We start from the raw sequence: 27,960 nt of genomic DNA on the forward strand, positions 1-27,960 counted from the left end.
TCCAACGTCTAAACACTGGGCTTCAGCCCCATCCTACCCTTTCGACTTTGATTACTTGGAAAAGTAATATTTTCTTGGAAAACTGGCTCAAAAAACCATGGAGTAAGTGATTTAATATATTAGTATCCAACTAAAATAACTTTCTATAACTCCCGGACGAAAGTTCATAATACCACCAAATATCAACTTGCCATATTTGGTATACTTCTCTCCAGAAGCTGGCTCTTCCAAATCCAGATATATTAAAAAAGTTGTGCATGTGTACTGACATGTATATGTCACACGCATGCTCAAAACATCATCACAACATTGTCTGTTGCCCAGTTCTGAATATCTGGCGCCCTCCCATCCTCCCAACTAGGAGTGACAAAAAAATTAAGAACAGAAAAATTATTAGAATTTTTCTAGTTTACATAAACTAAAGTTAGTAAGCAACTGTCTTAGAACTTAGAATTAGAATTAGATTCTTAGAAACAATGTTTTCTTATTGTGTATGTTTACTGCAAATAAATGACAAGCAGTATACTTCTACACTTGTCATCAATGACTAGGATGTTCCTGTACTCCTGTGACAAGTTTCTCAAACTGAGGTTCAATTTCCTTCTCCAAAGCAACCCGCATTACCGAATCAGCATACTGAAGTGAATTGAGTTTTTCGGATTTCAATTCTACCAAGGTCAAAAATCCTTGTCCAGACAGGAAAGTTCTTGTCATCATTACTAGTGGTTGAAGGGTCTTCAAGGCAATTGATTTGTATTCAGGGAAAGCAAGTAATCAAATCCAATAATCTCCAGAGTAGGAGTATATTTCAAAAGATGATTTTTGAGTGGTCATAATGAAGCTCCATCAACACTTCTGCATTTCCCCAAAATCTGCTCCCTTGATGTGGCTGGTGTTTAAAAGGATTAACTATCCACATCTGATTTTCCAAGTCCTGCAGATGCTTCTGAGGAAAATATGTCTCAAAATTTTTAGATAGCAACTGCAGATGGTCGGAAATGATGTCCTTCAGTGTTTTCTCCAGATCAGGTTGCTTTTCTTCTCACTCGCACTCTTTGAGGAAGCTTTCCAAATGTGGGAAATTGGCGAAATTGCCTTTACGAATGTTAATATGCTACATAGTGATCTTCATTTTCATGGCTGCTATTTTCCCAAGGACATCGAAGATATCACCTCCTTTACCTTGAAGCGACAAGTTGAGCCAATTCAAATGTTCAAAAATAGAAGTCATGTAACACAATTTGGCCAGCCAAAAATCATTATTGAAATGCATTGCTTTCACGTCACCTTGCTCAGTAAAAAATACAGACAGTTCATTCTTCAGGGACTACTCTTTCAAGGACTCTTCCACATGACAACCATCGAACTCGGAATGCAGGAGGAGAATCATGTGATCTTCAAACATATCCTTGCATAGCTCTGAAAACAGCCAACATTTTTTCGCTTGCGGGCGAATAGCATTGACAATTTTCACCACATCTTGCAACAATTGTTCCAGCTCATTTTTCTGGTCATTGCAACAAGTGTTCAGTTTCTTGGCAGCCAGTGCTTCCCGATGTAAACAACAATGTAAAAAGGTGCAATTATGGGATTTTCTTAGATGCGAGCGGTGGCTCCTTTATGTTTCCCCATCATGACTGCAGCACCGTTTGTAGTCACAGCAATACATTTGCTCCAAGATAAATGTTCATTTTCCATGAATTTGTCAAGCTTGGAGAAAATAAATAGTTTGCTCTCTGACTGGCAAGCAAAAGGGACAATTTTTCCCAAGCATTGATCTGGAAAATGACAATTCACAATGAGTTGTTCATCGTTTCGTCAAACTGCAGAATGAAAAATGGTGCTTCCAACAGTTTCGCCATTAGCTGATGCTTCAGATCCAGATCTTCAGCAATCATAGTAGATCGAAGTTTCATTGTGTCATTGGACAAAGGAATTTGCACTACGTTATCCACTGCTTGCTTTCCTCCATGTAGTAGATTGGCAACGATTTTCAAACATGGTTTGACAAATTTCTCAGCCTCTGTGTATGGCTTTTTTTCTTTCCTGAGCACATGTGCTATTTGAAGAGAGGCAAGAAGAGTTTTTTTAGTCTCAGTGTCATTCTTTACCATCAACTGGAAGAAATTCTGCTGCCTCCACAAATACTCAGGAGTGTTTTTGAAAAAACGTATGGGGACTTGTTTTGATGATTGCTATTCTTTTTTCTTTAATGAGTCTGTAAATTTGAAGGAGCCAGGCACTGGTTGCTATATTTTACACTACAAAACATGCACTGAGCTGAGGGGGTAGGGCTTGTTAGTTCATCTTGGGGAAGAAAAAAGCCATACTTGATATATTCTTCGCTCCACTTTCTTTTCTTGAGTTTTGAGGAGAGGGTACTTTGGTCCTGGTATTTTCCTTTGAGATTAAGTTTTTCCTTGCCCATATCATTAACAGAGTCATCATCTGTAACAGACGTAACTGCATTTTTAAGTTCGTTATCCTCAGTTTCCTTGTCACCCTTCACCATCCATCGGGGCGATCGAAGCTCCTGCAGCCCGTGGTCGAAGCCCTCGCGTTGGGGCGATCGAAACTCCCGCGTCGGGGCGATTGAAACTCCAGCGTCGGGGCGATCGATACTCCCGCGGCTTGGAGTTCCTGAAGTCTGTCTCTGACCATGGACCGCAGGTTCTGCGATGTTAAGTCCGCAAGCTCCCATGGTGGAGCTCTGAGATTGACTCCTGGCAATGGGATCGTGAGCTCCGCGATGGTAATAATAATAATAATAATACATTTAATTTATATAGCGCTTCTCAGGAAACTCAAAGACGCTTTACAGAGCAAACAAGACATAAAAACAAACACAAACAAAAGATTTGTCCAGACGGAGAAGCGGCGAACAAACAGCGCCAGCGTCCTCTCACGTCAGGGTACGACAGTAAACAATAAAGAACACAAGACACACAATTACAATTTAACACAAACAACCAGCACAGTGATTGCTACAGGCACACCCTCACTGTGATGGAAGGCAAAGAAAAGTCTTATCTCCTCCTCATTCTTCTCCCGTGGTCAGGCAGTCAAACTGCTGCCTCGAGGCGATCGAGGCTCCCGACTTTTGAAACCCCCGCCGGGCGATGGAAGGTCCCAGGCCGAGCCGAGCAGGCCGTTGGAGGTTCTAAGCCCCCACCGGGCGATGGAAAGTGCCGCGGCCAAGCCACGCAGGGCGATGAAGGTCCTGCGAGCGGGTCGATCGAACCTCGCGATTCGGGGCGGTCGAAGCTGCTACGGCTGGAGCTCCCGAAAGCCGGTCGCCAGCCAGGGACCTGCGAGCTCCCAATGTTGCGGTCTGCAGGGCCCGCGGCCGAAGCCTCCGAGATGGTAAGTCCAGGCCCTGCGACCGGAGTCTTCAAAGTCGATCCCAGCTGGAGGCCGCCAACTCCACAGTGTTAGGCCGTAGCGCGAACGGAGATAAGACACGGAAAAAGGTCGCATCTCCTTTGAGGAGGAGATTAGAAAAAAAGGTTTCCCCCACCCCCCCACCACCCCCCACATATACAGAGCTAAAAATAAATCAAAACATACATTTAAACGGTAACAATAGACAAAGACAAAAAAAAGACAGAGACTGCCGGTGAGCCGCAGCCGCAAGGCGCAGCCACGCCCCTAAGTCTGCAGGCGACCGCGGTGGAGCCCCCAAAATCGGTCTCCAGAAAAGGCCGCCAACTCCTTGTTGTTAGGCTGCAGTGCAGACGGAAATACAATATGGAAAAAAATCGCATCTCCGTCGAGGTAAGAGATTAGAAAATGTTCCCCCCAACCTCCTCCCCCCTCCCCCGACATAAAACAAACTAAAGAACATTATAAACATACATTTAACACATACAATTAAAACACAAAGAAGGAAAGGACAGACAGACTGTTGGCGAGGCAGCCATTGCTGGCGCCACCTGTGGTTAAACACACAGCGTTTGGAATGTGGGAGATAACCGGAGCATCGGAAGAAAACCCACGTGTCACAGGAAGAACGTTCAAGCTCCATGCACCCATGGTCAGGATTGAACCTGAGTCTCTGGTGCTGTACTGCATCAATTCTATCGTTGCGCCACTGTGCCGCCCCTGCCCCACTATTAGCACAGATAAGTGGGATATAACGAGTAGGAAATAGTACAGAACCAGTTGGATTAAAGAACTATGAGAATGTCAGAGGCAAGTACATAATGCAAAAGTGTAATTTCATGAGATGTGGTTATGAAGGTTGATGATAAGTATATATCAGAATTGATGTTGAGGCTCAGACTGAAAAGTGGCTTCATAAAGGAAAGGTAAAAGTTACCAAATAAATGGATGCTACCACACCTCAGGAGATATTATGCCAGCCATCAACAAGTAAGATGTAAATGGAGGAGCAAACAAACAGGAAAATTACAGACATATGCAATAATTATATTAATGGCATTAGGAAATTTCAATCACCCTGCATTAATTTGGCTGTTATTCGAGTAAAGGACAAAGGAGGGGGTGCAATTTCTAAACAGTGGTCAGGATAACTTTGTTTCAGTGTGTTTTCAGTATGTTTCAGTATGTTGTTCAGTCAACAAGAATAAAGATGTTTCTGGATTGTATTCTAGCGAATGAGCTGGACAAGTATACAAAGTGTTATTGAACACCATGTTTGGGAACGGTGATCATTGCATCAGTAATGGGGAAGGGCATGGATGATTATAAGGTAGGTTATCATTACTGGAAGATGCCTAATTTCAAAGGCTTGAGAAAGGATGTGGCTACAATAAATTAGAACTAAAGGCCGATTGATAAAACAATAAGAGAATAAAGATTGCGTTTTGAAGAATGTATGTTTCAGTACAGTGTAGGCATACTCTCAGTAGAAATAGAGAAAATTAATAATGAAGAGGTACTAGAAAAGCTGGCTATACTTGAAGTCAATGTCATCTGATCTCAAGGGGAAAAAAATTGTAGGTTACTGATACACGTTAAGGTGGAGGCAACAGAAGCAATTGCCAGAATATAGCAAAGGTACAAGAAAAAAAAAGAAAATAGCAAATGTGACAACCTTATTCTAGAAGGACATTAGGATATGGCTGGCAACTACAAACTGGCTAGTTTTTCTGGTGGAAAGCATTTAGAAATGATTAACAGACATTTTGTGGGCTTTGAGTTACATAGAGCAGAGAATAGTACAGCACAGAATAGGCCCTTTAGCCAACAACATTCATGCCAAACGTAGTGTCAGCTTAAACTAATCTCTTCTGCCTCCACATCCCTCCATTCCGTGCAAATCCTTGAGGGTGGTGAGTGCCCGGAATGTGCTGTCTTTGGTGCTGGGAGACAGATACAATAATGATATTTAAGAGACTTTTGGATAGGCACGGATAGGCAGGGAATGGAGGGATATGGATTATATACATGCAGGTAAAAGTTGGCCTTGGCATTATTTTCTGCACAGATATTGTGGGCCGAAGGACCTGTTCCTGTTCTATACTGTTCTATATTCTATGTTCTATCTAAAAGCTCTTAAATATCACACTCATGTCTGCCTCCACCACCACCCCTGGCAGTACATTCCAGACACCCACCATCCTCTGGGTAAAAGATTTGTCACGCACATCTCCTTTAAATTTTGTACCTATCACCTTAAAGCTACAGACTTTACCCTAGGAAATAGGTTCTGACTGACTACCCGATCTATGCCTCTCATAATTTAAAATACTTCTATCAGGTCTCACCTCTGCTTCTGATGCTCTAGAGAAAACAATCCAACTTTGTCCAACCTCTTCTTATAGCTGTGTAGGAAGGAACTGTAGATGCTGCTTTACACTGAAGATAGACACAAAATGCTGGAGTAACTCAGTGGGACAGGCAGCATCTTTGGATAGAAGGAATGGGTTACCTTTCGGGTGGAGACCCTTCTTCAGACTGAGCTCAGTCTGAAGAAGGATCTCGACCCGAAACATCACCCATTCCTTCTAACCAGAGATGCTGCCTGTCCCGCTGAGTCATTCCAGCATTTTGTGTCCCTCTCTTATAGCTAATATCCTCTAATCCAGGCAGAGTTATGGTAAACTTGTTCTGCACCCTCTCCCAAGCCTCCATATCCTTCCTGTTATAGGATGACCAGAATTTCCCACAATATTTGAAATGCAGCCAAACTAAAGTCCTGTAACATGGCTTCATGGCTTTTATACTCAATGCCCTGACTGATGACAGCAAGCATAACACATAACACTGATGACAGCAAGCCAGAATGGACATTAAAGGCAAATCATACTGATGAGAAATCAGAGAAGATTGATTAAGGGATTGTAGCAGTCGGCATTCAACAAAGTCCCACATATAAGGATTATTAACATGTTTTATTTTTAATTGTCAGCTGTATATCGTGTTGTTACTTGCGAGCAAAGCACCAAGGCAAATTTCTTGTATATATACATACTTGGCTAATTAAATGTATTCAATCAATCAATCAAATTGATGTCAATGGAGTCAAAGGATCTGTGAGCAGCACAAATAAAAACTTAGCTTAGGGTCCAAGACCAGAAAAGTATGGCAAATTAATATTTTTCAGACTGGATGATAAAAGGACCATCACTACTTTTATATCAATGACTTGGATGGAAGTGATGAACAGTGAGGACAACAGTAAGGGACAAAAAGAGAACAAAGACCAGCAGAATAAGCTGACAGGTGGTGGATGATATTTTAATACGGAGAAGTGCTAAGTAATTCGTCTTGGCAGAAGGTGCGAGGAGAAGCAAAATAGAATAATTGCCACAGTTCTAAAAGGTGTACAGGAAAATAATATATGGATGTGCATAAATCTTTGAATGTGGCAGGAAATGTGGCAAAAGCTTGTAAAAAATTAGGAATCTTGGCAGAGTAGAGACAAAAATACAGAAGCAAACTAGTTATATATAAATGGTTCTGGGGTATTTATCTAATCCTGGTCACTACATTTAGTGGTGGCACAGCAGTTGGCATTCTCCATAAGTTACAGGAGCAGAAGTAGGCCATTCAGCCCATCGAGTCTACTCCACCATTCAATCATGGCTGATCCTATCTTTCCCTCTCAACCCCATTCACCTGCTTTCTCCCCATAACCCTTGACACCCTTATTAATCAAGTATCTGTCTATCACCGCCTTTAAAACACCTAATGACTTGGCCTCCATAACGGTCAATGAATTCCACAGATTCACAACCCTCTGACTAAAGAAATTCCTCCTCATCTTCTTTCTAAAGTTATGTCCTTTTATTCTGAGGCTATGGCCTCTGGTTCTAGACTCTCCCACTAGTGGAGTCGTCAAAATTGCTTCTGGCTACTAAATCCACCAACGGTCATCTTCTCCAAGTACAAAAGGACCACTCCTGCCAACCCGATCTGCCCACGTCTGCAACAAGATTCATGATTGCCATTATTATTGCATTCCATTTTCACCATTATTGCCATTGCTGCCACAGATTGCTCCCCTCCTCGCTGCTGTCTGTTTAGAGTTTGCATGTTCTCTATGTCTTCTTTTGTATGTGAACTACAACAATCAAAAGCGGCAATTAGTGCTTCAGAGTACCGTAGTTGACGCTTTGCTGCAAATTTTGCCAGTTCTGTAGAACTATCCAGGGTGGACAATGACGTAAAGCAGCTCCCACCCTGTTCTCTATGTAATTGTGTGGGTTTCAGTTGGGTGCCTGAGTTTTCTACATGTCTGAAAGTAATTGGCTGCTGGAGTACGTAAGTGGCAAAGGAATCAAAGGCGCATTAATACATATGTGTGCAAAACAGTTAGTGACACGGGCACAACCAAAATAAGGAAAGGGGCAAGGGGACCAATGTGAGTAAACCTTTTTTGGTTTCTCTCCAAACACTCTCTCCACATTCATTGTACCTGTAGTACTCAAGAGTGGTTTATTGTCATATGCACAGAAATGGAACAAAGACATTCTTACTTGCAACAGCACAACAAGTTTGTAAATACAGTACTCAATAGATAATATAATAAACATAAAACAAAGTTCATAAATGAAAAAATGAATATAGTGCAAAAAAACAAAACAAAGCCCAAAATCTGAAGTGCAACCTGTTGATGAAGACAGGTTTGTGAATCCTCAGCTTTCCTCTTCTAAAGTCAACAATCAGTTTGTGGTTTTTAGTGACATTGAGAGCAAGGTTATTGTTCTGCCACCATTCAATCAGGCGATCGATCTCCCCCTTGTACTCTGACTCAACACAATTCGTAATTCATTCAATAATGGTGGTGTCGTCAGCGAATTTAAAGATGGATTTTGAACTGTGTCACACATCTTACAGCTGTCAGATGCAAGCATGCTTGCACACATACGACATCTCCTTCATTGGAGGCAATTCCTGGGCTTCTCATTTGGGTTGAATGGATGCTGGCCACCATAGACATGGATGTTATGAACTTAGTAAACCGTAGTTTCAGAATTCATATCAGCAGATGACAGCATGGACTGAACTCATCTCTTTGTGTCCTTCATTCTCTTCAATGCTTTGTATTTTCTGTCTCTGTGCATATTTGCTGAGTGCATTCCCTCTTACATTGATGCTCACATCTTGCCTTTCTGCCCTTTTGCCTTTATGAATTGCTGAAAATCCTGCCTGGTTAGGGCCTCTCCCCCACAATGCTCTTGTGAGAAAGCTATCAACACCGCAGCATCGTGTTTGATGTCTCCACACACCAGTTTAGCTCCTAACACTACAAACGCATTTCAAGGGATGGCACACTGGGCAAAGGTGGGGTGCAGCGAGGATGGGGTGTTGGGGATTATTTCGGAAGCTTCCTGGAGGCTGAGATCTTGCACTGATCCTGCTCAAAGGAGGATTATGATAGACCAACCAGCACAACAAAGCAGATTAGATGGCATATTTAAAGGTTTAATGTATTATTGGGCTTGCCAGGAGACCTGTAGGAGATGTAGAAACAAAGAACTGGTGATACTAGGGTCAATACACAAAAGGACATAGACTACCCTCAGCACTCAGAACATTGAAATCCCCAATTTTAAGTAACTTCTAACTAACACCCCATCACAAACCCCCATCCCTCCCCGTGCCCCACCTAACTCCCACCTATTTCTCCCCTCCACCCCCTTCCTCCCCACTGCTACTTTCCTCCCTCTACCTTCATAATCCGCAACTCTATCTTTCTTATCTCCAGCCTTTATTGCAACCATCTGCTTATCAACCGCCCCCTCTCCTATGTTGACCTGTTACCTACAACACTTTGTCCTGCCTCTCCCTTTACAGCTTTCTTTTCAGAAGAGATGTAAAATGGCTGCTGTTTTTGCCTTGATTATTGTGGTTTATTGCACAAAATGATTTTGGTAAAGTCTAATTTTCTGAAAGAAAATAAGTAAAATGTTTGTAATTTTTGCTGCAGAACTGTCGTTTCTTCATTTTGTGTTTATTCTTTCAGATATTGATGGCGAACAAGGGTGACATAGTTGGTGTGTACCACATGATTCCTGCATTCACTGTCATAGGCTCCTTGTTCAGCGTTAACCCAAGTGAAGGATCGCTGTTGCCAGGCCAATACCATGTATTGGATGTTACATTTAAATCCAGCATTCTTGGGGAAATCATGGAAGACTTATACTTTATTGTGGATGGGTCCCAAAAACCAATCAGAATGACTTTTAAGTAAGTAGTTCAGTTAGTTTAATTTACTAGTATTTTCATGGCAGTCTTTGGGTAAAGAGGAACAGATGGTTTCAGGAAATGTCATCGAGTCATACAGCATGGTAACTCGGTCTAACTCGTCCATGCCGGCCAGGTTTTTATAGTTGAGCTGAGGATTTTCATGCATTTGGCCCATATTCCTCTAAACCTTTCGTGTGCATCAACCTGTCTAACTTTTAAATATCACCATTTTACCTATCTGCCCAGTTTCCTCTTGCAGCTTGATCCGTAAATGTTCCACCCTCTGCATGAAGAAATTGCCCCTCAAATCTCTTTTTAATCTTTACCCTCTCAGCTAAAGTTGCTGGACTGGAGGGTTTGAGATAAGGAAAGATGTAATAATCTGGGACCATTTTCTCTGGAACAAAAGAGGCTGAGGGGCGACTGTACAGAAGTTTATAAAATCATGAACGGCATAAAAAAGGTAAATTGTCATCAGTCTCTTTTTCAGGCCCGGGGAGTCCAAAATTAGAGAACATAGGTTTAAGGTGAGCGAGGATAGATTTAAAGGGGACCTGAGAGTTAAGTATTCAAACAAAGGGTGATTAGTATGTGGAATGAGCCACCGAAGGAAGCTGCAAAGCTAGGTTCAATTGAAATGTTTGGAAGACATTTTAATTTCAAAAATAAATTTTATTCAGAACAAAAAATAGATGCAAAACAAAAACTGTGCAATAACTTCATACATTCTCAGTATTTGTACATTCAGTAGTGTCATATTCAGTAGTGTTTGTACTTATATTTGAGGGAAACACCCTTGCCACTCATGTGGCTCACTGGATTGATATCTCTTCCCTTGTTTGAGGGGTGTTTTCATCAGACTTAGCCCCTCAATGTCCAGCAGTAGAAGGACCCTAGACTGTGGTCTTCCCACACAGCCTTTGGATTGACTGCACCATGTTTCAGTGTATCGCTCAGCATGTTCTTTTGCAGTCCGGAATATGCCAGTCAGCCACATTCCTGACAGACAACTTACTGTGCTGGGAAACTGACAAATTTTGGTCAGGCAATTTCACTGAGTTGATAGTCTTTCAGCAGCACTTATGTCCTTCTCTAAGTGTGCCCCTGGGAACAGCCCGTAAGTCAGAGAATCCTCTGCATAAAACTGTTCAGGACGAACTGTGACAAGGAGCCTTGCATCCTTCTCCAGACCGTCTACACAAAACCACCGCACAGGATCCATCGAGTCCTTCTGCCTGCAGGATGTTCCATGCTAACCACTGTCACGGACCTCACAGTCCCAATTTTTATGTTCTATGGATAAGGAAGATTTGGTGGGCCAAATGCAGCTAGATGGGACTGGCTCAGGACAACATGATTTGGCATGGATGAGTTGGGCTGAAGGGCCTGTTTCTGTGCTGCATAACATAATGACAATCTAAAAAAAAACATAACCTTGCTTAAAATTGAAGGCATACCAATAATATATAATTATATATCAGAATTGGAGAGCAACCTTTTTCCGGCCCCTTCATTGGTCTTAAATGCATTTTATCTAGATGTAATTTATCTACACGGTTCCCCCAGCAGCTACCTGTGCACATCACAGCTGCCATATCACATGAAGTGTTGAAAATGTGTCAGAGCCTTAACCTCTCTCTGTGGCAGCCAGGGAGCAGATGCAGAAAAGGCTGCCATGAGGTGAAGGAAAATGTAGGAGACCTGTGTCTTCAGTATGTCTGCCCGCACTATCACTACCAGCCTGCCCCTCCCCATAAACCACACAAATTGAGCCCCTGCGTCACCGCAAGTTAGGGATCCCTCGTGCTGGTCAAAATCCCAGCATACATCTCTGATGCAAGTTATGTCTATCGGCTGGGATAGAAAATGGAACATCCATAAAACTCTTTGAAATGTTTTGAAGAATAAAAACTAACACTGGCAGATCTAGACATCAATATTTTGCTGGAATAGTGGGAGATTGGTCACATCTCCTTCCTGACTTGCTATGGGTTTACTATTCTTTTTGTGAGTTATACATGAAGGTCATGGGTTGCATCGATGACAGTGAATTACTATAAGGTCTTAAGAACATAGGAGTGGGCCAACAGGGCCCTCGAGCCAGTCTTGTCATTCAATATGGTTGATCTATGCTGGTTTCAACTCCTCTTCTGTGCCAGTTCCCCATAACCCTCAATTCCTCGATCTTTCAAGTATTTATCTATTTCCACTTTAAATATATTAAATGATCTGGGGTTTACAAGGTAGAGGGTACCACAAGGCTCGGTGCTGGGACCGCAGCTATTTACAATATACATTAATGACTTAGATGAAGGGATTAAAAGTACCATTAGCAAATTTGCGGATGACACAAAGCTGGGTGGCTGTGTGAACTGTGAGGAGGATGCTACGAGGATGCTGGGTGACTTGGACCGGTTGTGTGAGTGGGCAGATGCATGGCAGATTCAGTTTAATGGGAATAAATGTGAGGTTATCCACTTTGGTGGTAAGAACAGGAAGGCAGATTATTATCTGAATTGTGTCGTTAGGAAATGGGGAAGTACAACGAGATCTGTGTGTCCTTGTACATCAGTCACTTAAAGTTATCAGGTACAGCAGGCAGTGAAGAAAGCTAATGGCATGTTGGTCTTTATGACGAGAGGAGTTGAGTACAGGAGCAAAGAGGTCCTTCTGCAGTTATACAGGGCCCTAGTGAGACCGCACCTGGAGTACTGTGTGCAGTTTTGGTCTCCAAATTTGAGGAAGGATATTCTTGCTATTGAGGGCGTGCAGCGTAGGTTCACTAGGTTTATTCCCGGAATGGCGGGACTGTCGTATGTTGAAAGACTGGAGTGACTAGGCTTGTATACACTTGAATTTAGAAGGATGAGAGGGGATCTTATTGAAACATATAAGATTATTAAGGGATTGGACAACGCTAGAGGCAGGAAACATGTTCCCAATGTTGGGGGAGTCCAGAACCAGAGGCCACAGTTTAAGAATAAAGGCAGTGCAAAAGCAGTTACTTTTAACCTTTAATGCCCACACCATGTGCGCCGATGAATAGCCTAGGTGTAGATATTCTACGACTTATGAGGTTAGCGGCATGCATGATAGAATTTATTCTGTCACTGCAGAGAATGGAGACTGCAGAGGAAGTGTTGGTGAATGGACTATGGTGGTGGACTTTTGAGAGAGAGAGAGAGAAATAGAGAGGTGGGTGGGGCTGAGGGTCAGAGGGAGGATTGGGTCCATTGCGGATTACTCGATGAGATTACTGAGACCTAGAAAGTTGAGGGCAAGGTACTTCAAAGCCAGCAAAGTGCTAAGGTAGGAGAGTCATTGAAGACTTGATGGGGTGGCGTGGGTTGAGAAGATGGGGTGGCAGAGGGTTGGATTGGAAAAGATGATTGAGACTTTGGACTTAGCATGGATCAGAAAGCCATTAATGATTTTGGAAATGTGTGCTTGTGGGATTGAAGTTGGGATGTTGGGTGTGAGTGTTAAGATCTGGAGAGATTGTCAGAGGGAAATTCAGGGAGGGAGTCAGGTAGATGTTCTTGACATGGAGGACTTGTTGAAGACATCAGCAGTGAGGATGTGCATGGATGGGGTAAACTCCAAGGCAGAAATGTTAAAGAAGACACTTGGCTGAAGGAAGATGAAGATGAACCCATTACTACCAGAAACTTAAAAAAAATTCAAAGCAAACCTCAGCTTGTCGGTTAGTTCTGCTTCATGATTTGAGGCTTGGAATTTTGTATAATTACATCTAATGAGCCTTCACTTTCTTCAGAGGTGCAGACAACAACAAATTTGGCCCCTGATTTTCTGCCTAAATTTTAAGCACAACATTTTGGCAATCCTTTTTTTCCAGTTTAATCTGACAATGAATCACGGAGTCAATGAGTGTCATTGAGATGTCTATGGCTGGCTTTATAGGATTAAAAGGACAGATATGTTAAAACATGTTTTCCCCCAATTGATTAAAGTTAGAAAATAATTTTAATTGACAAATTGGTGCCATCGAGTCATATGACTTTATGACAAATGGGTGCTTTACATTTCATAGCCTTGTAAAGGGTTACTTACACTGTTATTTTAAAACTACCTGTAGTTTTGAGGGTCATTTAGGGAATTGTGCAGCACCAGTTAGCTTCTCATTTCACATTCTTTTACATGCTACCAATAAACCCTTTAAATTCGTTTCTGAGAGTAATCTCGCATGATTTTTTTTTGTGCAATGTCAATTCCGATTGCAGAGGGAAATTTTCTGCTGCTCTGTTATAAATGGAAGGAAATTGCCCAGATTGTTTCACTGCACTATTGACGCATTCACCTTAATTTATTCATTATCATTGAAACTTGCTGAGAGCAGGTATTGTGACTGCTCAGAATTAATCGTTAAGTGACCTCCGAGCAGATGCATTGTTAATTGGTAACCCCACTGCTGCTGAAAACATGCTGATAACTATATGTTCTCTACAGGGGAAGTATCATTGGACCAACATTTCATTTCAATTTGCCTTCACTGAACTTTGGGGAGATTTCGTATGGTGAGTAACAAGAGGTTGTAAGAAAGAGAGATGAAGGAGAGGATTTTTTTTCCCCATTGTTTAATAATGGAAAGTAAAGTTATTGCTCTATTGGCGTTTTTAAATTTGTACTTAATTAAATGATTGGTACTCTAAATCTTAACCAAAATATTTCCCTTACATATCTGAGGAGCTGGTTGTATGTGCTATGAGTGCTAGTTGCATTTAAGAGAGAATATGTAAAGGAAGCATTTTGAAATGGGCACCTTTATTCCTAAGATGGGTCATTATCTTCCAAGATGTAAGATGTAAAACCCGGAGCTTGTTACTAACTTGGGCATAACACAAAGTGCTCGAGGAACTCAGTGGGTCAGGCAGCATCTGTGGAGAGAATGGGCAGGTGACATTTCGGGTCGGGACACTTCTGTAGACTGATTGTAGATAGAGTAGGGGTAGAGAGCTAGAGAAGAAAGGGGGAAGCGGGATGAAGCCCGGCAAGTGATAGGTCAATGCAGGTGCAGGGGGTTTGATTGGGAGATGGGTGGAGTATGTGGCAAAGGCTAGAGGTGAAAAGGAGACAAAAAGTAGTGAAGAGGAGTAAAATATAAAGCCAGGGGGAGGGATATAGTCAATCAAGCGTAGACTAGGCAAGCATTTCATCAAAGACCAAGTGGAGAAAAGGCAACCTTTTTGCTGAACACTTGCACTCTGTCTCGGTTGCTAACTATCAGCATTTTAACTATCCTTCCCATTCCCAAAGTGACCTTTCTGTCTTTGGCCTCCTCCATTGCTACAGTGTGGCTTCATGCAAACTGGAGGAAAAGCATTTCATATACTGCTTGGGTGGCTGACAACCCAACGGTATGAACATTGAATTCTCCAATTTCAAGAATACCCCTTCCCTCTTTCCTGTGCTCCCCCTCCCCGGCGTGTATCTATTTCTCCTACTATATCCCAGCTCCCCCCCCCCCCCACTCCAGTGCCGGATTAACCTAGTAGCAAAAGTATCATATGCCTTTTCGAGGGCCCCGCACTAAATGCTTCTTCGGACTGAAGATTTTTTTTTGGAACTAAAATACTTTATTTCTGAGTGTTGTTTTGCACAAGCCAACCTTACCCTTCCCTCCCCACCCTCTTCCCAGCCCCACGACAGTCCCGACTGAGATTAAACGGCCCCTGTAACGCACGGCTCAGTTTGGGCACAGCGATCTGCGGGCCTGTCTCGGTCCCTGGCGCTATGCGGGCCACTCAGTCCCACCGATCGCTCCGCACTCCGTCCCGGCTCAGTGACGCTTCCGGTCTGGCCAGTTCCGGCTTCTCCTGCGGCCACTCTGCCTCTTGCTCCTAGGAGTCCCCTAACGAAGCCCCAGTCCATGTTGATGGGCTGCCCGGCCAGATCCGACCCGTTCAAACCCTCCACGGCCGCCTGCGCCTCCGTGTAGCCTATGTCTCGTACTCCACCAGAGCGTAGCCCTTGAGGTAGCCGGTGCGCTGGTCCAGGTTGAGCTGCCGGTTCTTGATCTCACCGTACTCGGCAAACTTGTCATGGATGTCCTCCTCGGTGGCTTCCTCATGGACCCCGGTCACGAACAGGATCCACCCCTCCACCGAGCGTTGAGGGCCTGGCTGGTCGCCGTCTTGCTCCACGGAGTCGTAGTCTTCTCGCAGCCTGGATCGAGCACCTTCTTCCGAGCCAATTCCTCGCCCCTTCCTCTTCGTCGCCTTCTCCTTCAGTTTGTGGATACTTTTGTCGCCCTTGTCATCCATGGCGAAGTCCACGCCGCCCGCCTCATGGAGGTCCAGTAGAAGATGGGAGATGGGTGACGCCACTGGTGGAGCGGGAACATGTGACCGCTGGTTAGGTGAGGTCATGTGGGGCACGGGGCGGTGACATATTTGGGAGTGAGGAAGTTGGCAACCCTAGCTACAGGCCCTGCACTAGCTTAATCCAGCCTTGCCCCCCTCCCCCTCTGCAGTTAGCCTGCTCCTTTCCTCTCCTCCATACACTCATCTCCCATTCCCCAGTCCCTTATTTCTCTTTTATTCCCCTTTTCAAATCCTCCCCTATTCCCTTCCACCAAAATTCGTCTCTCTGGTTTTACATTGTACTCCACCTCTCCTTACCTGACACCCTTTTGTCTCCTTTTCAACTCTACCCTTCGTTACTCCAACCACCTGTCAGTTGTATCTCTCTCTCCTGTATCCACATATTAATTGCCAGGCTTTGTCCCACACTGACCTCTCTTTTCCAGCCTTCTCTGTTCTACTACAATCAGTTTGCAAAGGGTCCCAATTTGATACGTCACCTGTCCATTCCCTCCACTGATGCTGCCTGATCCACTGAGATTCTCTCGCCCTTCGTGTTTTTCTCAAGATTCCAGCAACTGCAATTTCTTGTGTCACCACTCACATGGGCAAGCTGATTTTAAACATCTTAGTCTGACACCCGGCAAAATAGCCAGATATAATGTTTTCAGTGAAATATCTTGTGACATATTATTAGACATCATCCATTTATATTCAAATTTATGGTCATTCAGTGGGCACCGGCCATTAATAAAATCTATTTTATGTCAAGATGATTGATTATTTAGTCTATTGTTTCTGATATGTTATCTATATGAGCTTTAAATCGCTGTTCTGCATTAGAGACAATTCTGTCATTTCTTTTTAAATTGAACAAATTGATGCATTGGAAGAGGTATTATAAAATCAATGTAGATTAGTTGTGGATGAGCAAGATACTATTGTTAGGAAAACTAAGTTATTCAGGTCCATTTAAAAAATAAAAAAAAGTTGTTTTCTCAATCTTTCAGTTTGTGCACACAAATAAGAATGTTTTTTTCTCTCAGTACAACAAATAACTTGGAACTCTTTAATTGGGAAGTGATCATTCCACTGATATCCATATACGTCCAGCAAGGCAAAATATATCGTCTGGAATCTCAGAATAAAAGGACATACCTTTAGAAAGGAGGTGAAGAGGATTTTTTTTAGCCAGAGAATGGTGGATCTGTGGAATTCATTGCTATAGACAGCTGTGGAGGTCAAATCATTGGGTATTTTTAAAGTGGAAATTGACAGATTCTTGATTAGTAAGGGTGTCAAAGGTTAAGGGGAGAGGGCAGGAGAATGGCATTGAGAGAGAAAGATAGATCAGCCATGATTGAATGGCGGAGTCGAATTGATGGGCATAATTTCCTATTTCTACTCTATAATTTATGAACTAATGAACATGAATAAAGTCCAAGCTAACTTATCCTCTCCCAAGAGCTAAGACCCTTGAGTACTGGCAATTTCCTTGTTAGTCTTTTCTGTGCTCTTTCCAGCTTAATGGCATCTTTCCTATAGCAAGGTAACTAAAACTGAACATAATACTTAGGTGTTGTCTCACCGATGTCTTGTACGACTGTTTGATAAAATTTCAAATTCCATGGTTTTCTCCGAGATCTTCGGTTTCCTCCCACACTCCAAAGACGTACAGGTATGTAGGTTAATTGGCTGGGTAAATGTAAAAATTGTCCCTAGTGGGTGTAGGATAGTGTTAATGTTACGGGGATCGCTGGGCGGCACGGACTTGGTGGGCCGAAAAGGCCTGTTTCCGGCTGTATATATATGATATGATATGATATACTCAACTCTCTGACTGATGAAGGCCTGCATATCAAACGCTTTCTTCAACAACCCTGTGACGTTGCTCTAATGATCAACGTACTTGGTAAAATCTCCCCAGGCCCATTCTTGGTGCCGTGGCAGCTCGCTGCAGCTCGCCAGGAGACGATCTTTTGTCGCGCGGCTCGCTGGGACCAAGTGAAGATTTGGCGACTGTTTTGCCGAACACTTGCTGTTGGTCCACAAAGGCCTGCTTGATTTCCCCGTTGCTAACCATTTTATTCCCTTCCTACTCCCATACTGACCTTTCTGTCCCAGGCCTCCACCATTGCCAGAGTGAGGCTACACACAAACTGGAGGAACAGTACTTTGTATTCCGCTTGGGTAACTTAGAACCCAATGGTATGAACACAATTCGTACATCTTTTGTCCTTATCTTACACCTTTTATTTTTACACCTCTGCCTTTTTCCAACCACTTGCCTATCTAAAACCTCCCTCACCTGTTTCCACATATCACTTGCCAGGCTTTTGTTCTGCCCCTCCTCTCTCACAGCTCTCTCCCTCTCCACCACAATCAGTCTGAAGAAGGGTCCCGACTGGAAGTGTCACCTATCCATGTTTTTCAGTGTTGTTACCTGACCCGCTGAGTTACTCCTGAACTTTGTGTCTTTAAAAGAAAAAACAGCATCTGCAGTGCCTTGTGCCTACTTAGGAGATGACATTGCATCTGGGTATGATACAGAGCACACTTGAACAGTGGAGTGGTAACTTAAATCTCCAGATATTTAGTTGAGTCTTATTTTCATACCCTCTTACAACATGGAAAGAATTTGTCTGGCCCATTGAATCAATGCTGACTTTTCCTAGTAAACTCACCAATCCACCTATTTCTCTATAACTTTGCTTTCTCCACCCTGATTCTCCTGCCAGACAGCTACTCTGGGGTAACTTGCAGGAGCCAATAAAGATGGTAACAAGGACATCTATGGGAAGTTTGAAGAAACAGGGGAAATCCAGGAAGAACACCTGAACTCTGCACAATTAGCTTATTTCCGCATTGAAATAAGTGGAAAGCTTCCACTTCTGCCAAAAGGTTCTGCCTTTTCTTCTGCCAAAAGGTTCTGCCACCAAAATCCACAAACACAATTGTCCCGGCAGACCCATTGTCTCTGCCTGCTCATGCCCCACCGAACTTATCTCTACCTACCTCGACTCCATCCTATCCCCCCTGGTCAAATCCCTCCCCACCTACGTCCAAGACACCTCACACGCTCTCCATCTCCTGGATAACTTCCGGTTCCCAGGCCCCCACTCCCTCATTTTCACCATGGATGTCCAGTCACTCTACACTTCCATCCCCCACAAGGATGGTCTCGAAGCCCTCCGTTTCTTCCTCGACCGTAGAACCAGCCAATCCCCATCGACCAACACTCTCCTCCGCCTAGCAGAGCTGCTTCTTACCCTCAACAACTTCTCCTTTGACTCCTCCCACTTCCTCCAAACCAGAGGCGTAGCTATGGGCACTCGCATGGGCCCTAGCTAAGCCTGCCTCTTTGTCGGGTACGTCGAACAATCCCTGTTCCAGACGTACACTGGCCCCATCCCCGAACTCTACCTCCGCTACATCGACGACTGCATTGGTGCTACCTCTTGCACCCATGCAGAACTCACTGACTTTATACACTTCACCTCCAATTTCCATCCTGCCCTTAAATATACCTGGACTATCTCTGACATCTCCCTCCCGTTTCTGGACCTCACCATCTCCATCGCAGGAGAAAAACTAGTGACTGACATTTATTACAAGCCTACCGACTCGCACAGCTATCTGGACTACACTTCTTCCCACCCGGTCCCCCGCAAAAAGTCTATCCCCTACTCCCAATTCCTCCGTCTACGCCGCATCTGCGCCCGGGATGAGGTGTTTCAGACTAGGGCTTCCGAGATGTCCTCGTTTTTCAGAGGCTCTCACTAGGGTCTCTTCTACATCCCGCAGCTCCGCTCTTGCTCCCCATCCCCCCACTCGCAACAAGGACAGGATCCCCCTCGTTCTCACCTTCCACCCCACCAGCCAGCGGATCCAACATATCATCCACCAACATTTCCGTCACCTACAACAGGACCCCACCACTGGCCATATCTTCCCATCCCCTCCCCTCTCTGCATTCCGCAGAGACCGTTCCCTCCGCAACTCCCTGGTCCACTCGTCCCTTCCTACCCAAACCACCCTAACCCCGGGCACTTTCCCTTGCAACCGCACGAGATGCAACACCTGTCCCTTTACCTCCCCCCTCAACTCCATCAAAGGACCCAAACATTCTTTCCAGGTGAGACAGAGGTTCACCTGCACCTCCTCCAACCTCATCTATTGCATCCGCTGCTCTAGATGTCAACTCATCTATATCGGCGAAACCAAGCGCAGGCTCGGCGATCGCTTCGCTGAACACCTGCGCTCGGTCCGCATTAACGCAACTGATCTCCCGGTGGCCCAGCACTTTAACTCCCCCTCCCATTCCCAGTCTGACCTCTCTGTCATGGGCCTCCTCCAGTGCCATAGTGAGGCCCGCCGGAAATTGGAGGAGCAGCACCTCATATTTCGCCTGGGCAGTTTGCGGCCCGGTGGTATGAACGTCGACTTCTCCAACTTCAGATAGCTCCTCTGTCCCTCCCTTCCCCTCCTCCTTCCCAGATCTCCCTCTATCTTCCTGTCTCCACCTATATCCTTCCTTTGTCCCACCCCCGACATCAGTCTGAAGAAGGGTCTCGACCCGAAACGTCACCCATTCCTTCTCTCCCGAGATGCTGCCTGACCTGCTGAGCATTTTGTGAATAAAAAGGTTCTGCCTCCCTTGTGATGAGTGCCAAGTTTCTGCCTATTTTGTTCTTCTATTTATACAATTTCCAGTTGATGCATCTCCCTTTTTTATATCCTGCCTTTAACTGTAGTGGAATGAAAAGGTTTATCAAACCATAATTTAATATACCACTCTTTGTTCTGCTTTACTCAGTTGTCAGAACACAATGTATGTTTTTGCAACTCCTCCTAATCAGTTTTTGTTGGTAACTTCCCAGTCTCCTTAAAAGCTGGCTTGTAATGACATCTGATTTACAAGACAATTGTTGCAGGCAGTATGGAGCAAGCAGAGCATAGAACTCGTGCAACAATCAGGTCATACAATTGTAGAACAAAGCAAATGCCTGTGATATTGTTTACCCAAGCAGCAAACTATTTTAACCACCAAATGACTAGCTAACTGAGAAGTAATGAATGGTGGAAGGGCAGAGCATGCAGATGCTACAGTCTGAAGCAAAGAAACAAACTGCTGGAGGAACTTAGAGGATCAGGCAGCATCTGTGGTGGCAAAGGATAGTCAACACTTCTGGGTCTGATGCAGGGTCTTGTCCGAAACATCTCCTTGCCTCCACAGATGCTATTCAGTTGTGGTGTTGCACTTTGTGAGGTCGAATGTAAGGGGAAAAGTATATAGTTATAAGTATATAGTTATAGGCAAGATCCTTAACAGCATTGATTTACAGATGGATCCAGAGATCCAACTCCATAGATCCCTGAAAGTAGCAACACAAGTAAATATAGTGGTAAAGCAGGCATGTGGTTAGTTGGGGCATTAGTTGGGGCATTGAATGTAAGTGTCTAGAAGCCATGTTGCAGCTCTATAGGACTTTGGTTAGGCCGCATTTGGAGTACTGGGTGCAGTTCAGATCGTTCCATTGCAGGAAGGATGCGGAGGCTTAGTAGAGGGTGCAGAAGAAGTTTACCAGAATCCTGCCTAGATTAGGGCATATTTGCTACAAGGAGAGGTTGGACAGACTTGGATTGATTTTTCTCTGTAGCGCTGAAGGTTGAGGGGAGACCAAATGGAAGTATATAAAGTTTAAAGTGGCATGGATAGGATAGACAGGCAGAACCTTTCTCTCAGGGTAGAAATGTCAAAGACTAGTGGACATTTCTTCATGATGAGAAGAGCAAAGTTTAAGGGAGGTGTGCGGGTAACTTCTTTATCCAGAGGGTAGTGGGGCCTGGAAAGTGCTGACAGGTGTGGTTGTGGAGGCAGGTATAATAGTGGGATTTAAGAGGAATTTAGGTATGCACGTGGATATGCAGAGAATGGTGGGGTATGACCCTGTGCAGGTATTGGAGGCCAAAGGGGCTGTTTCTGTACTTTTCTATGTTCTATAATCTGTCCTTTATGTTTGACCCAATATATGTAGACCGTAGAGAGAATAGGCATGGATTAGTTGTTGGCTGTGCACCAAAGAACACTTGTTGGGCAGAGGGGATGCACTGTTGCTCCTTCTGGAGTCCTAGCATAGCGATATACATTCTTCTTAACACTGGACACAAGGAAGAAGTAAATGTCCAACAATTCATATTTGCAAAACTAAAGGAATGGCAGGACAACAGCCACTGCAATCTGGAGTTATGTGTGATTATGCCCAGAAAAGGTGACAAGGTATAACGAAACAAAATAAGGAACCACCACAGAAAATCAACGTTAGCCAGCTCCTCTCTCATGCGTCTGTAGTTACCTTTACTCAATAATAATACCGACACATCTGATCTCATCTTCTCCTTCTCAAACTGCAGGTTGAACTTTTCTTGTATTATGGTCACTACTTCCTACTGGTTCCTCTATCTTAAGCTCCCTAATCAAATCTTGTTACGCAACATCAAATTCAGAATTGCCTTTTCCCTAGCAGGCTCGACCACAAGCTGCTCTAAGAAGCCATCTTGTAGGCATTCTACAAATTCCTGCTCTTGGGATCCAGCACCAACCTGATTTTCCCAGTCTAACTGCATTTTGAAATCCCCCTTGACCACTGTAACATTGCCTTTCTTACATGCCAATTGTATTTCCTAATGTAATTTGTAACTTGCAACCTGGCTAATGTTCGGACACCTGTATGCAACTCTCCTCAGGGTCTTTCTACCCTTACAGCTTCTTAACTCTACCCACAAACATTCAATTTCTTCTGATCCGATGTCTTCCCTTGCTAAGGATTGAATTTCATTCCTTATCAACAGAGCAACCACACCCCCTCTACCCAGCTGCCTGTCTTTTCGATAGCATGTGCATCCTTGGATTTTCAGATCCCAGCTCTTATCCTCTTTCAGTCACGTCTCTATGATGCCCAAAAAGTCATACTTACCAATTTCTAACTACACTGCACTTTGTTCCGCATACTGCTTGCATTCAAATATAACACTTTTAGTTCAGTATTCACCACCTCTCTTTTCAAATTGGTTCCCATTTTGCCTGACCTTAGACTCGCATCCCTCTTTAAACTTTCTGTCTTATTACTTCTTCTGGAGATGTCATTCACCTCTCCTGCACTTTCCTTCCCTTTAACCTACGGGGAGAAGGCAGGGGTATGGGGGTGAGGGGAAAAGATAGATCAGCCATGTTTGAATAGTGGAGTAGACTCGCTGGGCTGTTAAATTCAGGCAAATGGAACAAGCCCAGTGTGCCACATTGGTCAGTAGGGACAAGGTTGGCTGAATGGCCTGTTTGTCAGTTGTATAGCTTTATAACTGTAAGGAGTAAAGTCTTTGCTGATCTTGTAGGAGGTGCTCTGGAGTATTACGTGAAGTTGAACCAAAGCTAATATGATTTTTTGCAATGAGAAGTAGGATACCTGAAGGGTAATTAATCACTAGATCATGATGACCTTCATCCCAGAGGTTTGAAAGACATGCCAAAGAAATAATAGAGACACAATGAACTGCAGATGCTGGAATCATAGGTAAAACACAAAGTGCTGGAGTAACTCAGCTGGTCATGCCTATGGGCCCCAGTTATGCTTGTCACTTTGTTGGTTACGTTGAATAGTCCTTGTTCTAAATGTACATTGGCAACATCTCCCAAGTATTTCTTCATGACATCGATGATTGCATCACTGCTGCCTCCTGATCCTATGCATAACTCATTGATTTCTTCAACTTTACCACTAATTTCCACCATGGCCTCAAATTCACTTGGACTCTCTCTGACACCCTTTTCTCCTTGTAGAAACAAGGAACTTCAATGCTGGTTTATACCAGAGATAGACACAAAGTGCTGGATTAACTCAGCGGATCAGGTTACATGTTGGCATGGATTGCTTCATTTGTGAACGAGTTGCAAATGGAATAGAAGACTTTGCAACCATCAAATTATTAACTGCATTTAAATTCCATCTGGAATTTGAACTTTGCTAGTCTATGTATCTGAATTATGATTCTGGGAATTTAACTGCTGTGTCACTCTGGTGCTTATGAAAGTGAATGTTCTAAGGAATTCTTTGTAAGACCAATAACTGGCAATCTTTGCAATGACATGGTTTCTTATAAAACACTGAAAGAGAAAGCAAACTATCAAAGATGAAAGGGTCTGAAAACTGAAATGCAGTGGCCACAGATTTAAAATATGGAGAAAACCACCACACATGGTTTTTTTTGAACAAAGTTTATTTATGAATTTTTGTTAGTACAGCTTTGACAATTCAATGCATGAACACATTTGAACTGATAGATATCCCCCCACCCATCACCCCCCCACCCATAATACCATTTAGAGGGTATATAACTTAAGTTATGCAAGGAAAATAAGTACATAAATAAACATAAACATAAACATACAAATAATGAACAATAATCATAGTTAAAGATAAAAATAAATAAATACAACAAAAAAACATGTTTTTGTATCATGCCTTTCATAAACTTAGAATGCCTCAAAGAACTTCTTGGCTGATGAAAACTTTCTGAATTATGGTCAGTGTTGAGCTAAACGGCCAATCTGTACATAGCACACCTCACAAGAAGCAATGTCACAAAGCACCAGCAAATTGTTTAAGATTCATAAAAAGTGAGAAAGCTGACCTTTTGGCCCAAGATGCCTATCTAAGCTAATCTGTGTTTGTCAAGTCCCTCTAAATCTTTCCTTTCCAAGTACCTAATCAAAATGTTGTAATTGTACCTGCCTCAACCACCTTCTCTGGCAGCTCATTCCAAATACCCACTGTCTCTTTTGTTAAAAACTTGTCCCTAGAGTTCCCTTAAAATCTTTCCTTTGTTCTCCTGCATTCCAAATCACCTGAAACCCAATCCCAACCCAAGCGCGAATGGTCTTTGTGGTAATCTCTTACCACCAACACTCATCCTCACCACAGTATGGTTTCCCCCTAAAACCCTAAAAACATACCCAAGGCTTGAACATCAACTTCCCTCTCTTGAATGGCTTAGATTGTTTTCAGAGTCACAGGTTGAATTTCTCTAACTGGAGGTTTTCTGAAACTGTGCCTGACCAGTCATTCTGATAGATATTATGCAAGAGACTGCAGACATGGAATCTGGAGAAAAGAAAAACAACCTGCTGGAGGGACTCAGTGGGTCAGACATTATCTGTGGAGGTAGAAAGATGTTTGAAATTTTGTTTTGAAGCCCAGCATAAGGTCTTGCAGTTATCTAGCTGCTGAGGGGCCAAAATGATAATGAAAATTGAAATTGATAATTTTCATTATCATTTTGGCCCCTCTCAGCAGCTAGATAATTGAGATCCTGCCCTTTAATTCAACCGGAACTTTGTTTCCCTAGCCTTGTTAGATTATCAGGTATTCTGGCATCCCAGTATCAGATTTGAACAGTTTACATTTGCCAAGCTAACAGCTGAAAAAGAAGATAAGTAAACTTCAAATATTAAAAGTTGCACAAAATAAAGTGCTGCACTGCTTTTGAAAGTTTGGTTTTGATTCTGTTGAGTAACTTCTCAACGAATGAATGTTTGGAGTATATTGTAGCTCAACTTGGTGCATGGTGCAATTGCATCTGCATAGCTTTTTATGGATCTTTCTTTTTCCCAAAATTTTAGGTTTTCCCAGCACTATATCATGTCGCCTTATCAACACTTCCATTGTACCAATGATATTTAAGTTGTGGGTCCCTGGTGATGGAACTGCTGAAGTCATTAGAGCAAATGTCAATCAGGTCTCAGAAGACAGAAGAATCCTTTCTTGGACAAACCTTGGGTATGGAGCAAAACCCAAAGAATTCAGTATAGATCCTAGCAGTGGTACTGTCATGGCCCAAGAGGAAATGGAGATTCAGGTAACAACATATCATCTTAACTCTTGTCATTTGTTTTCTGGTTGAAACTGTCTCATCTGAAATCCTTGGCACCTGACTGATGCTGGACCACAGAAATTACCCCCGATCATATTTTTAAGTAAAGACACTATCTCGGTCAAATAAGGGTTCAGAGAACTGCACCTAATCCGAACTTTCCATCAGCCGGAATGCTGTCAGGTGAGATTGCAAACGTTGCACTGGTAGATTAATTAGATACAGATTGGTGCAGATCTTTGTTCATTTTAGTTCTTCGTTAGATCTTAGTTAGAATTAATTAACTTGCACACATCTATACTACAGATTCAAACATCTATACTACAGATTCTACGTTAGTTGCTGGACCAGAGAGTTTCAACCTGTACTTCCATTAGAAGTGGCTCATTATTTCATTTTTTAAAAATCTTTATTCATTAGGAATCATATGTACATTCAGTCTTTGTTGGGAATGGAATATACGATGATTGGATGCGATTATTCACCACTTCCTAACTGCATGACTTCAAATTGTCACTCTCCTGTAAACTAATGTGAAATTTCACTTGATGTTGGCTATTGAAATTATGTTGAAGATAATGTCATGTTTAGCACTTCAACTGAAGAAGTTTATTCTGTTGTGAAATGTCCTGCACACACTATAAACAAAATATAAATGCTTAAAGAACTCACCGTCAAGCAGCATCTGTGGAAGCAAATATTGCAAGTTCGCTTTGAGTTTGGACTCTACATCAGGACTGAGAGGGAAAAGGAAAATTGCCAATGTATAAAAGTACAGGGTAGGGGGGAATGGGGAAGTAACGTTGAAGTGAATCCACACTGTCTCCCGTGTTCTCCCACATACACTCACTTTTTGACCTCATTTTCTTCTTTCTTTGTTCACCTTTCCCATCCCCTCCCCTTCCCCACCTGGTTCCATTTCACCATCATCCTTTTCCCATCAGGATCCATCTCTATCCCCCTTTTTTTAGGGAGGGGGGGGGGGTGAGGAGGGGGATTAGTTGTTGACATTCTGGGTCAACACCCTGTGTTGGGACTGAAAGTGGAGAGAGAAGATGGCCAGTATACTGCCTATGTCTAACCATTCATTTATTTGACTGAATACTAACCTCTGATCTATGATCTGACGAAACCACCCACCCCAACTTCTGATTGCTAGCCTGATCAGGCCTCACTAACCAAGCCTGGTCTGCTCCCTTACACTTCCTCTGATCCTGTCACTACCATGATCCAAACCACTTAAGCTCAAACTGTAAATAGCAAAGATCAGCTTATATTCAACTCAAACATGCAAGATCTATTTCGTCATCCTGCATAACTTGGGCTTTGTGTTCACTGTTGAGATACTTAATCGATGCATGCAGTTTTTATTCCATCAGCTCTCATTCAGATATTAGATATCAATCTTATTTTTCAAGAAATTCATACTGTGAACCAGAAGATGAAAGCACTGCAACAAACCTGCCACCTGTATGTTTTTTGTTATGCACCTGCACAAGCTTGTGCATGAGCGGGCGGGCGGGCAGGCAGGCAGGCAGGCAGGCGCGCGCACAGGCACACCGCACACGCACACACACACACACACACTGTAATTTTCAGCAAAGTTTTTCCGTGGACGGACCAGGACTGTGACATTGTGCCAAACTCTGTGGGTAGCAGGGATTTCTAATCCTGATACTTGCATTTTTTCTTCCAGGTGACATTGTGCTCCAACACTGCAAAGAAATATGAGTTGGCCTTGGTTGTGGACGTGGCAAATGTTGGCCAGGAGGTCTCAGCAATCCCCATCTTGGCACGGTAACTTCCCTTTTCATTGATCCTGCGAATATGGATGTTAGGGTCAAAAGATGGGAATCCACTTTGCTGAGTAGTGTAATGAATTGGTTTGCAGATACCCCGCCATTGTTTTTTTTTTGCAGAACACTGCATTTCAGGTACTGTAGTGGTATTTGTAAATGACCTTGGAAAACTGGAGAATCATCATCATTATTTGAAATAAAAACTGGATGGTCCACAATGTCACATCTCCTCTCAGACAGCTGCCTACAAATCTCTC

The 27,960-nt window shown here is 43.2% G+C and overlaps 1 protein-coding gene across 1 annotated transcript in view; it reads left to right on the plus strand.

The window, feature by feature from the left end:
* Nucleotides 1-27,960, plus strand: part of hydin (HYDIN axonemal central pair apparatus protein) — a 382,743-nt gene that overhangs the window by 81,106 nt on the left and 273,677 nt on the right. Inside the window, exons 12-15 of the mRNA XM_078401540.1 lie at nucleotides 9,434-9,657; nucleotides 14,125-14,192; nucleotides 25,654-25,889; nucleotides 27,601-27,701. Of these exons, the coding sequence (XP_078257666.1) occupies nucleotides 9,434-9,657; nucleotides 14,125-14,192; nucleotides 25,654-25,889; nucleotides 27,601-27,701 (629 nt within the window). The remainder of the gene's footprint in view (nucleotides 1-9,433; nucleotides 9,658-14,124; nucleotides 14,193-25,653; nucleotides 25,890-27,600; nucleotides 27,702-27,960) is intronic.

The sequence above is a fragment of the Rhinoraja longicauda genome, chromosome 6 (genome assembly GCF_053455715.1).
Source record: "Rhinoraja longicauda isolate Sanriku21f chromosome 6, sRhiLon1.1, whole genome shotgun sequence".
NCBI lineage: Eukaryota > Metazoa > Chordata > Chondrichthyes > Rajiformes > Arhynchobatidae > Rhinoraja > Rhinoraja longicauda.